General features: G+C 39.9%; 1 protein-coding gene across 5 annotated transcripts in view; it reads right to left on the bottom strand.

Annotated features, from left to right (window-relative positions):
* FANCC (FA complementation group C) overlaps positions 1 to 21,206 on the bottom strand; it is a 79,839-nt gene that overhangs the window by 36,340 nt on the left and 22,293 nt on the right. For 4 of the 5 annotated variants that reach the window (XM_044446366.1, XM_044446365.1, XM_044446368.1 and 1 more), the window contains exons 3-4: positions 20,583 to 20,667; positions 17,015 to 17,109 (exon numbers count right to left, since the gene is read on the bottom strand). In XM_044446366.1, the coding sequence (XP_044302301.1) occupies positions 17,015 to 17,109; positions 20,583 to 20,667 (180 nt within the window). Of the gene's footprint in view, positions 1 to 17,014; positions 17,110 to 20,212; positions 20,277 to 20,582; positions 20,668 to 21,206 lie in introns of those variants that run through there. The other variant, XM_044446369.1, reaches the window with a different exon arrangement.

Below are 21,206 nucleotides of genomic sequence, written 5' to 3'. Positions count from 1 at the left end.
GTCATTAGGAGGTGTGGGCTGCAGAATCATCAGTACGCTGATGATACCCAGCTCTACCTCATTTTCCACCAATCCAGGTGAGGCAGTGGCTGTGCTGAACCAGTGCCTGGCCGAGGTAATGGGCTGGATGAGGGCCAATAAACTGAAGCTCAATCCAGACAAGACGGAGGTCCTGTTGATGGGTGGTTCAGGATGAGGGACGTGGGCCTTGTCCTAAATGGGGTTGCACTCCCTCTGAGGGACAGGGTTCGCAGCTTGGGAGCGCTCCTCGACCCTGAGCTGTCTTTAGAAGCCCAGGTGACAGTGGTGGCAAGGAGCGCTTTCCTTCAGCTTCGGCTGATCAATCAGCTGCGTCCCTTCCTGGAAAACGATTGCCTGGTGACAGTGACACACGCGTTGGTAACTTCCTGATTAGATTTCTGCAACGCGCTCTACGTGGGGCTACCCTTGAAGACGGTCCAGATACTTCAATTGGTGCAGAATAGAGCTGCCAGGCTGCTGACAGGGACTGGGCGTTGTTCTCATATAACCCCAGTTCTCCATCAGCTCCACTGGCTTCTGATTGAAGTCCGGGCCCAATTCAAGGTGTTGGTGATGACCTATAAAGCCATCAACGGCTTGGGCCCTGGGTATCTAAAGGAACGCTTGTGTCCATATATGCCCTCCCACTCCTTGAGATCAGCAACAGATGCCCTTCTCTGGGAACCCTCTGTGAATATTAGGAGGGTGAGTACCCGGAGGAGGGCCTTCTTTGCGGTGGCGCCCCACCTATGGAATGTGCTCCCCAGAGAGGTCAGCCTGGCGCTGTCGTTATTTGTTTTTCAGCACCAGGCTAAGACCTTTTTATTTAAAACTTATTTTAAGTGTTAATTTATTATGTAGGATTTTAAAATTTTTAAGCCAAGATGCACCGGGTTTTAATATTTTTCAGTGTATAACTTTGTTTTAATATAATTTTGTATATTTTTGTTTTTGTTGTAAGCCGCCCGAGGCTTTGTTGCGATGGGGCAGCATAAAAATGTTTTAAACAAGCAAACAAATAAAATTCTTTTCCTTCCCTCCCTCGTTTTTATTTATTTATCCCACCTGAAGAATAATTATAGGAAATTTAATAGCTGAATACTTTTATCATTTTAGTTGGTCCTAAAAGAAGTATTACCTTCCTCTTACTTTAGGATTTGTTTCCTAATCAACCCTAAAGGACAGGGTCCGCAGCTTGTGAGTACTTCTCGACCTGGAGCTGTCCTTGGAAGCTCAAGTGACTATGGTGGCGAGGAGCGCTTTCCTTCAGCTTCGGCTAATCCATCAGCTGCATCCCTACCTGGAGGACGATTGCATCCCTACCTGGAGGACAGCGACACATGTATTGGTTACTTCCCTGTTGGATTTCTGCAACGCGCTTTACGTGGGTCTACCCTTGAAGACAGTCCAGATACTTCAGATGGTGCAAAATAGAGCTGCCAGGATGCTGATGGGGACTGGGCATTATTCTCATATAACCGCAGTCCTCTATCAGCTCCACTGGCTTCCCATCAAAGTCCGGGCTCAATTCAAGGTGCTGGTTATTACCTATAAAGCCCTAAACAGCTTGGGACTTAGATACCTAAAGGAAGGCCTTCGTTCCTTTTTGCCCTCCTGCCCCCTGAGATCGGCAGCAGATGCCCTCCTCCGGGAACCCTCTGTGAAAGATATTTAGGAGGGTGAATATTAGGAGGGTGAGTACCCGGAGGAGGGCCTTCTCTGCGGTGGCACCCCGTCTATGGAATGCACTCCCCAGAGAGGTCTGCCTGGCACCGTCATTATATGTTTTTCAGTGCCAGGTTAAGACCTTTTTATTTGATCAGCATTTTAATAAGTTTTAATATTGTATTTTTATGATTATATTTTAACCGCAGCCAGAGTGGGTCGATAATTTATTTATGTTTGGTGATATTTGTAGTTTATCTCTGTAAGCCGTCCTGAGGCTTTTGCAAAGGACGGTATATAAATATCCCAAATAAACAAATAAAGCCAGTAGGGTACCTGCAAGTCTAAATGTATACAGATTCCAAACACAACTTTTATGCTTCTTTTTCTTAATTCCACTTTATTTTCCAACTTGCATAGTTATTATGCCTACAAATACAATCTGAAGGATAGAGAGGAAAAAGAATACTGTTTAAAATTTCTAATGGAAATGCTGACTTTTAGGACACTAAACAACATGCAGGCACAGTTAAACATGTGAAGAGCAACTGTAGCTCAGTACTAGAGGACAGAATGTTCCAGGCTCAATTCCAGGCATATCCAGGTAGGCCTGGAACAACTACAGCCTGAAACCCAATGTCACAATTCAATATTTTGAACCATCATCCTCATAGGAATCTGTCTCCTTGTCCTCGGAAAAAAACTATGGAAGAAGTTGAAAATGACCTGGCCATCAAGAGGCATTGTGAGACTTATATTTTCCCAGGCCCCTTGTCCTCCAGAACAACCCCAGATGGCTCAGAGACTTCTCTAAATTAAAAAAAGATACCAGCTGCCATTACTGCCTATTGTATTACCATTGTCAGCTTCTAAGAAGTCTGGTCACGAAGACACTAGCATGCCATAATGATAACCTGCCTGCAGTTATACATTAGGTTAGCATGTTGACACCTTTCGAAAGCTGGGAAGAGTTACACTGCAGCTGGATGGGTAACCACATGCAGAAGTGGAGCAGGAATCAGACTCAATGGCCTTACAGGCCCCTTCCAACTCTAGAGCTATTCTAGAAGCTCTCTAGAAAGTGTACAGCAGCACATTAAAATACAATATAAAATGCACCATATTAAAGCATCATTAAGAAGCTTACCATATAAAATTTGAAACCATATTTTAAAAAGATAGCGCCCCTCCCCAGTAGAAAAACTTTAGAGTTGTTTAGCAATTAGGATGCACCAGTAAACTAACTGAATGCCCTCCAGTAGAGGACAGTCTTTACCTGGTACTGAAAAGATAGTAAGGTTGGCACAAGGCAGGCATCAGTGGGGAGCTAATTCCATAATGGGGAGGGGAGGCACTGAAAACGTCTTTCTCCCTGGTGCTCAGAGATAGCAGCTGCAGGCAGGACCCAAGCTTGACTGTATTGTCTTGGTATCGGAGGTCAGGAGAGGCATTCCATCAGGTATCATAGTCCCAAACCACGTAGGTCCTTATAGGTTAAAACAAGCATGTTGAATTAAGTTTGGAAGCATATATGAAACCAGGCCAGAATTGTATTATATGCCCAGACCCTCTGGTCTATTTTGTTACTCTGGCTGCACAAGTTGCACGTTCCAAAAAGTCTTCAAGGACAGCCCCACAGAGCACCTTGAAGTTATCTATTTTAGAGATTACCAGAACATATATTACTGATCTTTAAGACCCAAAGTTGCAATAGAGGTAGAGATGGAGCAAATCAGCACAAAGGCCAAAAACTTCCCACTTAATCTCCATCTTGTTCTAACCTCTGTTGGAACTACGTTCACAGTCTTGAGTAGAGATATTGACTTAAGCAGCAATTTGTTTATTTTGGGAAGGCTGGATTCTGCTCTCTGTGAAGTCTGTGGAATGTATGAAAAACAGATTGCCTTCCTTGGGCTTTAGTTCATTAAAAGGGCCAGGCTCAATGGGGCCAAAGGCCCACCTATTTCAGTATCCTGTTCATGTAAAACAAACAATTACCTACAGGAAACCTGCAAGCAGAACATAACTGGAACAGCACCCTCCTGCCCATGTTCCCCAGCAACTTAGTGTATATAAACATACTGCCTCTGATACTGGTGACATCATTTACCCAACAGGACTGGTAGCCACCTAGCCTTATACCCCATGCATCTGTCCAATCGCCATTTGTCTGTTTGTTTTTATTTGCACTGGATTGATTTGCATGGGTTATATTTAAGAATCAATAACAAGCTACAAATTTGTATCTCATATGCCAATGCATCAACAGAAGAAAATAAACCACATTTTTAAATCTCAAGCAGCAAAGAAATAAAGAGTGCCTGAAAAAGCTGTATTTTAGTACAAAGTGTAAGTTAATCAGAAACAGCACATGGTGAGCCATCCTCTCCAGCCATGTGTGATCATTATACTCACTGCATGAAGGAGTTATGCTTGTTCTTGGAATTGGGGGGTTGGAACCAAAAGCATAAAGTGACAGACTTTTTCTGAGCCTTGAAGGGTGCTGCAGGCTGGCGTTGCTGAAATCTCCCTCTCCCCGGCCCCTGGGGAAATCCTAATCGGTGCACAGTTAGCACATGGCCTGATCAGTGCTTGTCACAGAGTTGACTTCCTGAGAAGCTGCTGTTTCTGCTGCAGCAGAATAAAAGGATGACCACAGTAGAGTTCCAGCTTCCCTAGACTTCAGCCAGCCACAAGACTCTTCCTGGGCACTACTGCTGCTGGCAGCGTGGGAAAGAAACCCACGTTGTCCAAGCTCCGTTTAAAGTTATCCAAACTGGTGGTCATCACTACCATCTTGTGTGTAAAGAAGTAAAGGTTGCATAAAGAACTACTATCCTGAATCTCCAACCAAAAGGTACTAGTATTTTGAGAGAGGGAAAAAAGTCTGCCCATCTTCCTCCACACCATGCACACTTTTGTAGAACTCTATCATGCGTCCCCTTGTTTTCTTTTTGTCTAAGCTAAACAATCTCAGCTGTTGTAACCTTTTCTCAAAGGAGAGCTACTCCAGACACCCCCCATCATTTTAGTTGTCCTTTTCTGCACTTTTCCCAACTCTACAGGATCCTTTTTAGGTGCAGTGGCCAGAATTGTATACAGTATGGTTGCCCCATAGATCTGTTTAAGGGCAATAGGATATTGGCAGTTATTTTCAATTCTGTTTTTATTCTACCCAACATGGAATTTGCTTTTTTCACAGCAAACAAACACAGGGTCAACATTTTAACTGAGCTATCCACCACAATCCCAAGGTCTCTTTTTTGGTCAGTCACTGCCAGCTCAGATCCCATCAGTTTATACTTGAACTTGGGATTTTTTGCACCAATTTGCATTACTTTATACTTGCTTACACTGAACCACATTTGCCATTATGATGCTCATTCTTCTAGTTTGGAGAAATACTTTCAGAAGTCTTCAAAATCCTCCTTTTTAATAACCCTAAACAATTTGGTATCATCAGCAAACTTTGCCACTTTACTGTTTACTCCTGATTCCAGATCATTTATGAACCAGTTGCATAGTACTGGTCCAATACAGATTCCTGTGGTACTCCGCTGCTTACTTCTCTCCACTAGAAGAATTTTCCATTTATTTCTCCTATCTGTTTTCTATTCTTTAACCAATTACTGATCAATATGAGGACCTCCCCACTGCTTACAACAGCTAAGTTCCTCAAAATCTTTCATGAGGGTTACATGAGGTTTTCTTATTACTGAGCCCCAGAATTTAGGAACTGGAGGCTCTTTTGGAATCTATTCTTTGAATTACAAAATTTAGACGCGTGATTCTGAATATGCTCTAAACAAGATATCATGCTCAACTGTAAAAATTACTTGTTTTTTGAGTTTTTATTTTTCAGTAGGTAGTGGCCATGAAGACCTCTGGCCCTGATCTACCATTAACTCACCCCCCCCCCCGACACACACACAAAAAAGAACAGGCCTTTGTTGGAGCATCAAATAGATAACCCTGTCTGGGTTCCAGCCCCAGCACCACCAGGCATTTCCTGTGGGTCTGAGTTGATTTCCGTCTTGTTTCCAGACAAACCTAATCTCTGGTTCCGAGCTGCAAAACAACTGACAGACTCCAGGTTGGTACAGTGTGTCAGACCACAGCATGTTTCCCCATTCCATGGAGGACCTGTTTTGTCTTGGTATCTGAGAAGACAGAGAATGCCTCAAGTAGGAGATGGGATGCCAACATCACTCCCAAAAGGGGAGCGAATCAGGCCTGCTTTGGCCACCACAACATTACTAGGATGCAGTTCATGCCATCTACTCTAATCTTCACCGGAACTGTAGTGGTTAGCAGAAAGGGAAGGAAAACCTAGAACAGAGCTCCCCTCCTGTAAAGACAAAAATATCCCCATGAACTCTGGACCCCAACTGTCTCTTGCAAGATATGGTCCTTCTGTACCACATAAATGGAGAACTAAGAGCCCAGTTGGCCACAACAAGGAGATAAGTATCAACAATTAACAACTGGTTAAGCCAGAAAGGTATCCCTGATTTCACCCTCCTTTGTAAATGCTACTAGCACTGAGTCTTGCATGAGTACAGTAAACAATTATGTCTGCTGTTTTGATGAATTCAGTAATGATGGTACAATGGGTACTCACACTGGTGTGGACAATGCGTCAGTACTGATCTTGCCTTCCTTTTCTATTTCTTAAACTCAAGAGATGATTCGGGATTTTGGGCCTTTTTTAGCAACTTTTATGCCAAAAAGTTGCTAAAGTGTGAGAGACTCTGCCTGGGTGTGGGTGAGAATCATATCAGACTACCCAAAGCTTGACTGTGTCATCTACCCATCTACATGTGGGTAGGCCAATCTGGCCCATAGATCAAGTGGAAGGGGGCGTGCAAAGCAAACCCCAATACCTGCACAGGTTGCAGCTACATTGATGGACATTCTGTGAGATCAGGTGAAGGCTGTACCACAACACTTAAATACTTTCAATTTTTTCAAATGTTCTTTTCCACAGCACAGAGCCTATTAGAGTAATTACATCAGGCCTATTTCATAAAAGGCTGGAAATGCACAGTAGTCCAACTTGTATCCTTCTTCAAAACAAGGCAAAAGGGGGGGGGCAGAGGAAACAGCTGTCTTTGGGTGTTAGTTTACTTCCCCTGCAGGTGTGTAATGCAATACATCCTAAGGTGATAAGGAAATCATGACAATCACAGAAAAGAAAAGAAAGAAAATAAATATTAAAGTTAAGAGAGTAAAACAACAGTAACGGAGGAGGAAGAAAAAAACCTCAGCACTTCACAGAAATACTCACAGGATGAAGAAAAGTTCCCAAAGAGGCTATTATAACTGCAGTCAAAGCAGAACCGAGAGAGTAAGATGGGAACCCTCCAAGGACATGCACATTGCAATGGTGGGGAAGGGTTCCCACCAAAAGTTCAAAAACTTCAAAAAAAGTTTTCCATATACTTTATACATGGATGAACCTTGCATTACAGATGTCAAATGCTACACTGATCCTGAGATATCCTCTGTGATGACTTATGGATATGTGAAAAAATGGATATGTGAAAACTAATTTCCGCTCCAGTCCTACACACCACATGCCTGTACCCAAACGCAGCAAAATTTACTCTGTAGTAACCATTCTGAACTAATTTGTTGAGGGCTCTCTGAGCCAAAATAGAACTTTTTTCTTCTCCTTTTGTTTGTCAAGTATAAAATATCTCAGATAAAAAGGTTGCATGGAACAGAAATAGCTCCACAGCCCTTTTCTGTAAGACAGTATACTGAATTGCTAGTGGGATGAATACCTGAGAAGCAATGCAGGAAGCTGCATAAACTGTCAAAACTAAAATGCATCCACTGATCAGCTAAACCTGGTTATCTAAAGGAATGTCTGCGTCCATATATGCCCTCCTGCCCCCTATGATCAGCAGCAGATGCCCTTCGCTGGGAAGCCTCCGTGAATGATATTAGGAGGGTGAGTACCCGGAGGAGGGCCTTCTCTGTGGTGGCACCCCGTCTATGGAATGCACTCCCCAGAGAGGTCCGCCTGGCACTGTCATTATGTTTTAGCATGCATATACATATATTAGCAGAATTAGCATCTCTGAAACTGAAGTACTTTCCCCCTTCTGTCCACCCTTCCAACACTAATAAGATAACCTCACTCTCTAGAGCAGTTCTATGAAGGCACAGACATGGGACACTAAAAAATAAAATAATCTCTTATTTTTAATATAGACTGACTCATTCACTCAAGATTTCCTTTTTGATGGTTTTGCTGTGAATAATTCCCCTTACTCGCCCCTCTGTGTAAATAACAACTTTTTACTACAGTAAATTCAGAGAACATAACTCAGGACCCCTAGCTTGAAAGTTGGTGGGGACTTTGAATATTTTGGTTCTAATTCAGGCAAGGCCACTTGTATCTGTATTTTAGATTGCCATAAAGTGATCCATTCATGTTAATGTGCCACTTCATCTCTAGAAAGTTCAGTATGCTTATAATTCTCCCACAATTCTAGGTCAACTCTGACAATCAGTTTTAAGGGTGAAAAGGCCTCTTTACGAATTACAGTTTTCCTTCCCCTTCATTATTCTTTGGATTCATGCTCAGTCTGAAAGGAATTGTGCCATTATAAGCTTTCAAATATTTCTGAGTTTGGACCTGACAAACCAATATATAACCAGCAACATCTCCCACAAGGTCTTAATGAGGCACAGAAGCCCTGCTACTAAAATCCTTGAGAAGAGCCTGTTGACAACTCTAGCACTTTCTGTGGCTTGTCTGGGAAAAACAAAATCCCATGACAAAGAGAATGATCATCGCTTCTACCATAAAATACACCAATTTTGAAAAGTTCTTTTGTCATTAGATGTGGCAATTGAACACAGTCAGAATGCTTAAGAACATTTTTCTGTACTTTTCTTTTTGTTTTAGGGACAGCAACAGATGGGAAACAAAGAAACCACAAAGGAATAATAAAAATTAACCATGAAAAAATAGCTGAGCTGCTGAAGGCATCAGAGAACTTTCCAAAGCTCTTCTCTCCATGGTGGCAAACTGAGACGGGAGGTGCACTCACATTTCCATCAGCATAAGGAAAAGCTGGTAAAACTATTAGCTGGAGAGGAAGTGAGAGAACAGTCAGAGGTTTCTGTAGCTACCCTGCATGTGTGAAGCTGCCCTCACCTTTGCACAAAAATGTGAGACTGCAGAAGTCAAGAAAAGGCTAGACCAAAGGACCTAGGCTCTTAGAAACACAGGAATTTCCCGTATAGCATGGATCATTCTTCGGCGAATGGGGCGGCATAAAAATGTTTTAATAAATAATAAATAATAAAATCATTCTCTCATAAATTTGCATTCATCCAGCTAGTTCAGCATTGTCTAGTGAGAACTGCAAGGCTATTAGGAAGAGGTCAGCTGCTACCTATGAGAAGTAAGAGGTCTACTTTGGAAATACACTAAGAGAAACAGGAAATGAGAGTCATTTATGCTTCCTATTCCCCTTGGTTTTCAGAAACTGGTAAACCTAAGTTTTCAACCTATCCCACCAGTTTAATCTACTTTACCAACTTTCTTAAAAAGGTTAAAGTCACTTATTTGTGACATTTTTAATGAACAGACATCTACCCATTCTTAACTTGTCTAATGTCTAAACCCCCTTAAATTTACTACTGCTTTTCTGCCTCTTTTCCTTAAAAACCCTGCTTACAAGTTTTTGTGTGTCCCATGCCATTTGAGTGAAATGAACAACAATAAAACATTGGCATTTGCAGAAATCTTTTCCCTACAAATCAAACAGAAACCTAGAGAATTATAGTGGTTAAGTAACTGAGAAGAAAGCCTGCTCATTTACAGGCCATCTCAACACTCTGTTTATGTAGCCTACTCCATGAGTAGGATACTGACATAGTACAGCTCACTGATTTTCCACACTCTGATCCAATCATAACAAAGTCTTCAGATCTTAAGTTTGCTTACAAGAGCTATTGCATGCTAATTCATTAGGGCATGGGGGAAAGGGAGAATAATATCAGTTTCTCACAAGCCAAACTATATTAAACAATAATGTTATAATCTATAGATTTTGATTTGAAAAAGACCACTATGTTTCTACTAATATTTATTAAGATGCAAACATTTAAGTTAGCCACACATATATCTGGATTTCAAAAAATCACCATGTATTTATGATGATAAAGCCAAAATAACAACTGATGAAATTTACTGCCATACAAAAATGTGTACAAAGTACAACACTGAATCAAAGGAAGAAAATTCAAATCTCCATTTCAAAACCTTCAGCAGTCCAGGAATTGAAAAGAGTAATTATGAATGATAAACACTTGGATTTCCCTGAATGCTGCATGAGTAGAGGTTTCTTAACATTTTTAAATGGCTTCCAGTTGCATCTCAGTTTGTCCACGAGTCACACACATTTTGTTTTAGGAAAATGTTTAAGCATGCATTCATGTTGAAACATGTAAACAACAAGGAAGCTCCCTCCATTAGAAGAAGGGAACATTTCGATCCAGACCAGTCTGGCATGCAAGTATGCTAACAGTTTCAATATCCTTGTGAGTAGGAAAAGCCCTGGAATCTTCATATATAAGCAAAGCTTCTTTTCAATTTCTCTCTGATTGCAATTTTATTTTGTTGAGGATACACTAGAAAATGCCCAGAGAGATCATTAGAAGGTAGATCCTGCTCAAGAGCCTGAAGCAGTAGCAGCAACCAAGAAAGATGAGAACCAAACTCATCTTTCCTAGAAGAGTTTACAATATTGTCATGTTTTTGTTATGGACATGTGGTTTGAATGAAACCTGGTATGTCACTTTCAGTATCTATGTCTTGCTATATTTATTCCCACAACTCTCTCTACTTACACTGAGGGATGGTGGTAAGGGAGAGAGAGATGGGAAAGAAATTCTTTCAGCTTGCATGTTAACACAAACTGACCTCATTTGCACTTCTCTGCCTAATATGTGAGCCATATTAGAGGAAAAGTCCACACAAAAACCACCTGACTTTCAACATCTGCAGTTTCCTGATCTTGATACTGCATGTGCCAGTCAACAACGGATATATCTTTCTTTCCCAACAGGGCACCCAAATGTCCCAGGCTTTCTTGGGACCTTTTGTTGTGGCCACAAGAACATCCATTCCACATCCCTGATACTGTGCATTATTTGTTCTGCTGTTTTCCTCTTTCCTCCTTTTTTAGTGGGGGGAGTAGTGAAAACTGTACAGTGATGATTATATCTCATTTATATTTGGTCTTTCTTCTGCTTGCAAGTAACTCCAGGCAGCTTACAAAGTTCTCCTCACCATCCTATCTTTACAACAAACTTTTGAGGTAGGTTAGGCTACCTCAGTCCGTGACTGGATCAAAATCACCCAGTAGGCTTCATGGCTGAATGGGGCTAAAACCCAGGTCCCCCAAGTCCCAGTCCAGCATTCTCACCACTACACCACACTGGCTCCTTTGGGGATGGGAAGATGCCAGGAGTGGAAGAATGAAGAGGAGCAGCAGCAGCAGCAGCTCTGGCAATGTCTTTCAGTTCTGCTTCCTGTGGCTGGGACAACCAAGGGCCATTCAGCAGACTTCCATGGTGAGCAGCTGGGAATGCCCCCTCTCACCATGAGGAAGCAGCAACAGGAACCCCCATAAAGTGTTGGGCTTCACTGTGCAGAGAAAACTGGGCTGCAGCTGCAGGAGCTCACCATTGTATGGGGAGACCTGCAACAAAAGGCTGAGAAGCAGGAAGGAAGTGGCAGTAAGTTCGCAAGGCAATGCTTGGATCCCCCTGAAGCAGACTGGGAAGCAGGTAAGGGTACAGGGAGCCCTGGAGGGGCTTTGTGGCTTCCCCATGAAGGGAGGCCATTGAGGAACTTCTATTCCCAGCTTCCAAGCTTGGGACACTCTCTGTCATGGTGAAGGAGGGGAAGCCCCATAGCACTTGGCTTTGCTTGGCAGAAGGTGGACTGCCCCAGAAGCTGGCTGGCTCCAAGCACCGTGAGCACTGCAAAGTCCACATGGCTTCCCTAAAGCCGCAGGATGTGCATGCATCCAGGCACACAACAAATGCCCTTTTTGACACAATTATTAAAGATGCAGAATCCTGCCTTTCATATCCTGTCATCGCAGGAGGGAAAATGGACTAGATATGCAAACCCTTATGCTTGGTTTCTTACTTGTCCTTTGATCCCTTGTCATCATTCTCCTCATGGCAACCACTTTATGACTGCCCTTACTACTCACAGCAGCCCTTTCTTAAATTTCCAGGTATGTCCACAATCTCCAAAGTGTTGGGGACCCTGGTGTATACTAAGGAAGAAATGTGCGCCAAAATGAGTAGGCAGTAAAATAAGGTACCCAAACACATATATAACACTATATATAAGACAACATTGCATACAAAATGAATAAATGTGCACCAAATGTATATAGACTGAATTAACTTAAGATTTGAAAACAATGAGTACAACCATAGCTGACAGAATTGTCTATCTGTGGTGAAGGGTAACAGAGATGTGGAAGGACACCATGTACCCATTTTCCAGCAGTTACAATCACTTTCCTTGTGTACCTTTTTTAAAAAGAAAAACTGTCCCTTTTGCTACCACACTGCTGAATTTCCTCAGGTGGCTTCTACTTTTTTCCTGACATGCTAGTCATGTTGCTTTAGCCAAGTGCATCATCAATAGGGGTTACACTGAAGGCCCTCCTGGGTGCTACTCCTGTTGCTGCAATCCTATATACCCATTTTCTGAGAATAAGTCCCAGTGAATATACTGCTATTACCACTGAGTAAATATGCATTGGATTGCATTGTACAGTAATTTGTTGCCAACAAACAAAACACTGAAGAATTTACAAGTAACATAACACAGAGGGGAAAGTCATGTCAAAAGATAGACAGAAGGTAAATAACTGAATAGCACTTATTCAAATGGGTTGCCAGTATTTGCTTGGACTGCAAAGGAAATTACATTAGATTTTTCGAGCAGTCATACATGATGTTTGAGGAAAGGGTTAACACATTCATTAAGAAGAATTCTAATAGATTAGTGTAGGGATTACTTCAAAACAGACAGTCCCTCTAAAGATCATGCCCTATATAATTACCACTGGCAAAAACAAGTAAGCCAAATAAAGCAGAGGGAAGTAACCTATCAAAAAAGTTTGCATAAAGGAAGAAGCTTAAGGGGCCTGTGGAATGTGTTTACTTGAGTACTGTTACAAACAGTGTTGTAGCAGACAGAAGGACTGACTATTCTCTGCACACAGTGGCCACCCACATTCGGGGAAGCACTGTGATTAAAGTGAATTCTGCATTCCTGTATCTGTCAGTGAAGTCTACTCCATGCTGTAATTATTATATTTGCAGTCTTCTTTTAATTAATTTCACATGTTGGAGCAAGTCCTCCTTCATTGACCAACTTGAAAAACACGAAACTATTCTGACTAATACGTACAGAGCATTGCCAGCAGCACAAAAATGGTATTTATTAATGCAGCATATATAAACTGGGTTTGGACCACACAATAACTCACACACCAGTCTTCAGTGTGGGTTCTCATTGAACTATGGGTTATTGTGAGGTCTGAATTTGGCCACACTAACTGCAAATAATCCATGGTGTATTGATGTGTTGTGAAGTGTGAGTTGCTGATGGTTATTAATCTATGGCTTCTTAGCGCAGCTGGGTTCAGAAAGCATCATAACCCACAATTCAATGACAGTCATGTTTTCAGGACAACCCACAATCAACCCACAGTCAACCCGAGTGTGTTATCAGAATCCAGCTGTGACAGATTTTTTAGCCATTTTCAAAAAGGGATCTGATGTCAATATAAAATGGTACCAATGATTGCCAGCTGGTTATGCCAAACTCTCCCTTTTGTGATAAGTTGGCTTAGTTATTTTCAGCCCTCTTAACTGGGCCTTGGGGTTGAAAGTTTGACAATGTGTGTTTTAGAACCATGTCATGTTCCAAGAACCACCAAAGCAAGAAGCAATATTATGCATCATTGGTTTCAGCAGTTACTAAAATATGTGAGCACACTCCAGAATGAAATGAAAATAGCATAAAGTTCAGTTCACTAAAACTGTCTCAATTACTACTGTGATAGAAAAATATAGTATGCCTCAAATGTGCTAAAATAAGGCAAAGCATACTATGCTAAAATGCACATAATGCACAAACATGCTGGTTAATCCACACATGTACATCCAAAACATCTGACTAGGAAAAAGTATTCTGATAGTATACGCTAATAATTTCTATTAGAAGTGCTCTAGTAACATACTATTGGTATGGCATATACCAAGGCAAAGTCACTGAAAGATATTGGCATAATACAGAAGATAGATGCATGTATGTTTGATCAAAATAGGACTAATATAACAATAATATATTGTTATAATATACTCAATAATAATATACTCAAACTATGGTACAGATTGGTAGGAAAGAAAATAAGAAAAGAATATACCAGGCCATATAGTTCCAGGTGAGCAAGCAGAGAATTTTTGATTACTCTAAAATTTAATATTATTTTTATGAGTTACTACCACAAAGAAGCAAGCGATCCCATGCACATCTTATTAAATGTTGGACAATTTGGACCTTTATTTGAATATAGCTATAGAAACTGAAGACCTTTATGCTTTCCAACAAAGGTTTGATTTAATGCACCCAGCTCAAAGAGATTAATTGTGTAAACAAAATAAAACCTAAATATTTCTGTGTTAATTTTAAACACAACAAAAACAAAGCACACTTACTGAAGAGAACAAAGAAGGCTAATATGGGTTAAACCTATTGCAGAACTTTTTTCTTCTGAAATACGAATTTAAGAACAAGCTGAATGAGTTCTTTAAAAAAAAGAAACAAAAGAAAACCCTTTGCTTGCCTGAACAACAGTGTATGTTTGCACCAGCTTAACTCATGTTGAATAGTTTCAAAACATTAATTCATGGTAGGTGATGATTAACATGAAAATTTTTATCACTTTTGCTAACAGAGTGGTTTCACCAGCTTATGGTTCATTTCATGAGTTAACAGTGTGTGGAATATTTTATCTTTCTTCACTATATCTGTAAGGTAGATGAAAGGACCCTGGGTTGTTGTTTTGTTCCTCTTTCAAGACCACTAAAAGTTGTGACTTGCCTCAAAGATTTTAGGAGCTTAGACCTCATCTGGAAAAGTACAAGCAGATTTCCACATAAGCAATAAAAATATTCCATTTCTCCCATAACTGGAGTTGCCTGCACCCTTCCTTAAAATATACTTAAGGGATGAGTGACCTAGAGCAAGACAGGAGATAGTGCTAGAACAGGATGGTGAAATTGGTAGAATTCAGGAAGACAACTTGCATGAGCAAAAGTTTATTTACACATACAGTAAGCACCTTTGGATCCTATCCACTAGTCTTATGCTGGAGAAATTTCCCTGTGGAGGGCTAATTTCTACACAGAACCTGTGGCTTGCATGAAAAGACTAAACATGCACCGTGAAACATACCCAATACTTGTCTGCATCTCTACATCACAAAAGAAGGCGTCATGTTGGACAAGCTGTCTTTTGGGTAACTTGTCACCATTAGCAGAACCTTCACTGAGGAAACCTTGATAAGCTTCCTAGGAATGCTACCCAGAACACAGCTTGAAATCTACTGAGCTATAATATTATAGATTCTTCTTTGGCCTTTCTTACTCAGTTCCACTTGTCACATTATCAAATGGTTTTGTGACAGCAAACTTGCCAGAAGCCAGACTGTCTCTGAGGGCAGGCTAAACTGGGTTATATAATTTAAAGCAAAGCTCAAGAAAGCATAATGCTTATGATACAAGTAATTACCACTGTCATCATTACTGAACTCTCCAAACTTTTGGAAAGTGATGCAAATACCTTCAGTTCATCCTACTCAAGAGTTATGGAAGGGAGTGGAAGACACAATTAGCCATATTTCTAGCAGCTGGGAAGGCTGTTCAAAGGTAGAAGAGTCTGCAAGTGACAATTGTTTGAAGTTGTATTCTTTCCACTAATCATACTTCATATTAACTACAGTTTGCCAGGTTCAAATAACAGGGCAAAGAGTAGTTAATGTAAAACAGAAGCAAAAGCTTCCAAACTATTCCTTGCAGCAGCACTGGAAAAGGGGAAGTACAAGTGCAAAGCTAAACCATGGTTACAGTTAGGTACAAACCAGCTCTTTACTTCAGTGCAACCTGTGTTTGGACCATTCACCCTAACTTAAAAAGGTATTAAGATACAAGAATCATTTCCTGATACATAAGCCCTTTTGCTGCTACTTGGTTCCTTACAAATTTTAAGCTGGCTTCAGAATCCTGGGTCATTTAGGAGCCATTAACCATAGTTCCCATTTGGGACATAACAGAAGACTACCTTTAACTGCAGCTTGCTAGTTTGTTTCATCATTCAAGCAAAGAGAGAAACAAAACTGCAGCAAAAGGCTGTTACATGGACACATTAAACTCATCCATAGCTTGTCTTAAGAAACCAGGATTTGACCACCCCACCCAGGTGATGGTTCCAAAGAAACCAATCAGAAATGTTGCTAACATTTATGTTTATACTTTTTTCAGTACATATTTGAGTATATTTTGTGGGAAGACTATAAAGAAATATGCATTTCATCATCTACATGAAACACAGCAGTATATGCATGAGCACTGCAAGATTAAGGAGTAAATGTGTAAGATTAAAACACACACACACACACCCCTCAGCTAAACAGATCTACATTAAAGATTTCAGAATGTAGCATTCAGGCAATTATGGATCCATTTAACTAAAAGCTAACTAAAAATAATAATAAAACTTCACACAAATCTTGTCTCACACTGTCTCTGAATAAAACTTGGATACAATTGCTTTTTCCCAAGGCTTGAAAAAATTAACAAAAACAAAGACAAGATTATAGCACATATAAAAATTGCTTTCAAAACAAACAATGGACTCTCTCCATATTACATTATTTTCTTTAATTGAAAATTTATTCTGATAGCCCTCTCTTGCTTGTTGATTTGTGGACTTTGTTCTTCAATGGATGCTGCCAGGGTTTAGGCTCCACTATATTAAAAGCTATTAAAATTACTTCAGTTTAAACACCACATCTTTTTTTAATGTTCAAAATGAGAGACAGCACAGATTATGTTTTAATTAAAGTAGAACACATTTCAATGCGATGTGAATGCAGGATGTCTCTAGAGTGGTTTCTAAAAATGACACACTGTCTCTATGCTGTAGATGGTGCACCTTTAAATAATCATGTTAATTTAAAGCAGTCAGGGAGAGGATTCATTTGCTTACTTGTATCCAGCTGTTGGCCTTCAATTCCACAGGGCTCTGTGGTTCACCACTGTACAGACAGCATAAGCACCACATTAGAATCTTCTGGCATTCATCTGCAGATAGCAATCCAAATAAGAATATTTAAAAAAATCAAAGCAGAGCAAGGGCAATCTTTTGCTCATGTTAATAAAACAAAAAGCAAAGCAAAAACCCCTTTTATCCTTAGCTTTGTTGTATTACATAATTTCAAAGTCAAATAGGTACTCTTTCTTCTTGCCCTTTCTTTCTCTAGTACATATATTTCAATAGAAAAGTGACACAATTTTATACAACAAGATGGAGCCAAAGGCAGCCTATTTACGCTTGTGTCATGCTGATTCCAATAGGATTTTAACAGAACACATGCCTAACTCCTTCTGGATACAACCCAATTATTTTTGCAACTTCTTTATCATTTCCTCACTTTATTGATAAAATAAGTTTGCATAAAATATCAATAATGTAGAAAGGAAGCCAATCTTGCAAGAAATTCAAAATCTACCTGTCACTATTTAAGAACAGTATTCCAAGTTCTTGTAGCATACAGTTACATTCTAGATATCCCTTTAAACTTTGGTACTGTATATTGTTTGTGATAAGCAGTAAACATAACTAAAATAAACAGATCCCTTAATTTACTTAACAATTCTGTTTTTTCCTGATACAAGGATCATTTTCCCTTGGTAATTTTTTATGGGGAACTAGACTGATGCCATCACGGGATATTTTTGCAGCTACCTGGACATGGAGTTTCCTAGAGGATTCCTCCTGAAACTGAAATATGGGATTCCTGAAATGCTCCCAACTGTCCCTTTGACACTCCAGGCACATTAATGTAACACATGTGAGGTAACATCCAACTTCAAACCTGTTTTAACTAACATAGTTTACAACAAAGAAAGCACTATAAATTGATTTATGCTGTAAGCCGTCCAGAGACGCAAGTAATTGGACGGCATACAAATTTTATAAATAACTAACTAAAGGGGATGGGAATTAAGCAAAAAATTATTTGATAGAAAATTATTGACCACCAAATTATTGACCACCAACCACAACTCCCAGCGTTTGAGGAAAAGCCATCACAATTTTAAAGTAGTAATTTGAATCTGTAATATAAGCACGTTCTCCAGTTATAAAAGACAATTTAAACCCAGGAGTAATGGATTGTATTGGCCATGTGAGGCCATTCTTTGGAAGCCCTCAGATTTAACAGAAGCTGACAATGCTTCACATAGTCAACGCTTCTATCAAGCAATGTCAACTGTTAGATAACGCATTGCAAATTCAGAATAGAAAAATGTATGTTTTGCTTGATTAAAGATAGTCAGTATAAATAATAGATCTGTTTCTCAGTTACTATGCTTGCCTTTTTGCAAGGCAAATCTTTATTTTTAGATAACTTTACAGAAATATAATGGAAGTACAGCTTCATTAACCTTCTGTTCAGCTGTACATAATGTGGTACATGCACACCACATTTCTCATACGCAAGCTCTGAGAGAGAAAAATTCTGAACTTGCTGTTTCCCCTACCTTCCTATCTGCCTATAACTTTCCTTTAGTGGATCTGTATGTATGCTAGCTTATACTACCACATTTTTCTGCATATAGATAAAATAATTATTTTGGTTTCAGCATGTCTAATCTGGAAAAAGTGCCTCTGGAAAAAGTGTTTTGGTTCCACTGAACTGGTATTGCTACACTGAACCTGGTGGAATTAGAGGGAGAGTAATTTCCAGCAACCCTTTCTCCTTGTGGACCTGAGCTACAAAGGGTTGGGGGAACCTTTGGAACAGCAGTGAGGTGGCACAAAGGGGAGGGGGAACCATCCAAATGTTTCCTCCCTGTTCTGCTGAATGAATCCTCCACAGGATCAAATAGCATTCTGTCAGCACAGTGACATCAGCTGAATACAAACTTTTATCGCTGCTGACACAGCAGATTGTTAATGCCCATTTGTGAAGAATATAGTTAGAACTGCTGCTTTGCAGACCTCCTTTGAATTCTCCCCTGCCCTTCTCTGACATAGGCAACTGTTTTATTATTTATTATTGAATATTATTATTTATTATTACAAAATACAATACCACCACCAAGAAGAATTCTAAACAACTCATATTCTTGCAGCCAGATGCAGACTCTGGTGCTCACAAACTTCTGTTGAACATGTCTGGCTCCAACATCCTATCCTGGAATGTTTACAGAACCGGAAAGAACCCTTAAGCGTATCCAGGCTGCTTATGCTATGTAACAGATATGAAATGTATCATATGCTATGCTCCATGTTTATCACACTATTTCTTGCTTTTTGCACTTGCAATTGGGGAATCAATATATGTTCAATAAAATATTATCTATTATAATAGATTCTTAGATTTTACAGATTTACAGCAATATCCTATTCAGCACTGGTGCTAAAGTAAATTACACTCTGCTAGTGCCATCTTCCTCTCACACAATTCCATTAACATTTACTGGCACACCAGCTTTCTCCAGACAATGTGTCACCCCAGCAAATGCTCTTGGTGTTTCTCATGTTAGTGCAATGTAATTCTAATTAGTGCCAGGCCTTACAGGATATTGTCCTTTCTGGATTAACATTTAGGTCTTCTTCTTCTATTTTATTTGCTTCTTTTCCTGTTTCTTTATTTTTGTAAGCTAGTGTATGTTTGGATTCCAATAACATATTTTAAAGCTATAACTGAGAATCTATCAGACTCGCTTGTCTATATGGAATAAATTTGGTGGAGAACTAAATAGATAAGGGTAACCGGGATAGAAAATATGGACAAGCAGAAAGGGCTACTGCACACATAACTTGACATGAATTCTGAGCAGATCAAAATTTCATCTACAAAGGGAAACATTTTATTAATTTTATATAATAGGGTATAATTAATACACAAGTAAGAGATCACTGAATTTTTTCAATTAATGGACACTCCTCTGTTTATAATTATTTTTAAAACTTGTTTTAGATAATCTCAAACTATGAATTAACATGACCACTGTAGTTTGTTCTAGAGCAAAGATGCTAATTGTCCAAAGTAGAATTTCACAGTACCAGTCTCTTTCAGGTTTCCTTTTTTGTTTATTTCAACATATACATAAAATATTTCTCACGACAGCTGACAGCTGTATTTGACAGCAAAATGGGAAAGGAGCCACAGCTTACTGGTGGAGCACTCGCATCATGTGCAGAAGTTGCCTGGTTCTATCACTGGTAACTCCAGGCAGGGCTGGAAAGAGAAACACTGACTGAAGAGTTGCTGCCAGCAAGTTGTTGATAATACTGACCTAGACAGACCAATGGTCTAACCCTGTAAGGCGGCTGCCTATGTTCCAGATAACATTTGTCTTCACAATGGACCTTAATCTTTCTGATTTCAATGGAATTTAGCTTGAAGTGAATTGGATAACTATGTATTAAGCATTTTAACATGTTATCCCATATATATTTTATAGAATTATTATTTTAGTGCATACCTGCATAACTAATAAAGCTCAATTACATTGATTGTACAAAAGCAATTTCAATGACTCACCATAGCCAGTGACAAATGGATTCCAACAAAGTCTTCCCAACAGTTGACCAATTAATGGAAACTCTCGGACTGCAGCAGCACAATTCTGAAATTAAAGAAGAGTCTTAAAAATATTGTTTGTTAACACATAGAACATGGGTAACTTCTGTTGTCTCAGCCCTAGTAATGCTGCAGATGGTACTAGAGCTTCTGCAAAGATGACACATGATAGACAGGCAGTGTGGTATAGTGGTTAAGAGTGTGGGACTAGGACTTAGGCAATCTGGGTTCTAGTCCCTGCTCAGCCAGTCACAGACTCTCAGTCCAACCTACCTCACTGAGAGGAGGAGGAGACCAATGTAAGCTGCTTTTAGTTCTTTAAAAGAAAGAAAGACAGGATATAAATCAATCAATCAAATAAAGTACATTCACTACAAAAAGGGAAATTGTGGACCACAAATGGAAACTTAGAAAGGCCAGTCCTACCACACACTGGGAAACAAATTGAGAGCACCTCAGTCACAGTTGTATCCAGAACCCTGCTCCTGCAACTGGACTGTACAAAATTCATTTCCTAACTCAAATACAGGAGTTAATCAGGAGTACCCTGTGTGTATACCAATTTAAGATATAGCCCACCAGCCA

The sequence above is a fragment of the Varanus komodoensis genome, unplaced genomic scaffold (genome assembly GCF_004798865.1).
Source record: "Varanus komodoensis strain SLA01 unplaced genomic scaffold, ASM479886v1 scaffold5, whole genome shotgun sequence".
NCBI classification, from domain to species: Eukaryota; Metazoa; Chordata; class Lepidosauria; order Squamata; family Varanidae; genus Varanus; species Varanus komodoensis.
Note: the sequence above shows the minus strand (reverse complement) of the source record. Positions and strands in the feature narration are given on the sequence as shown.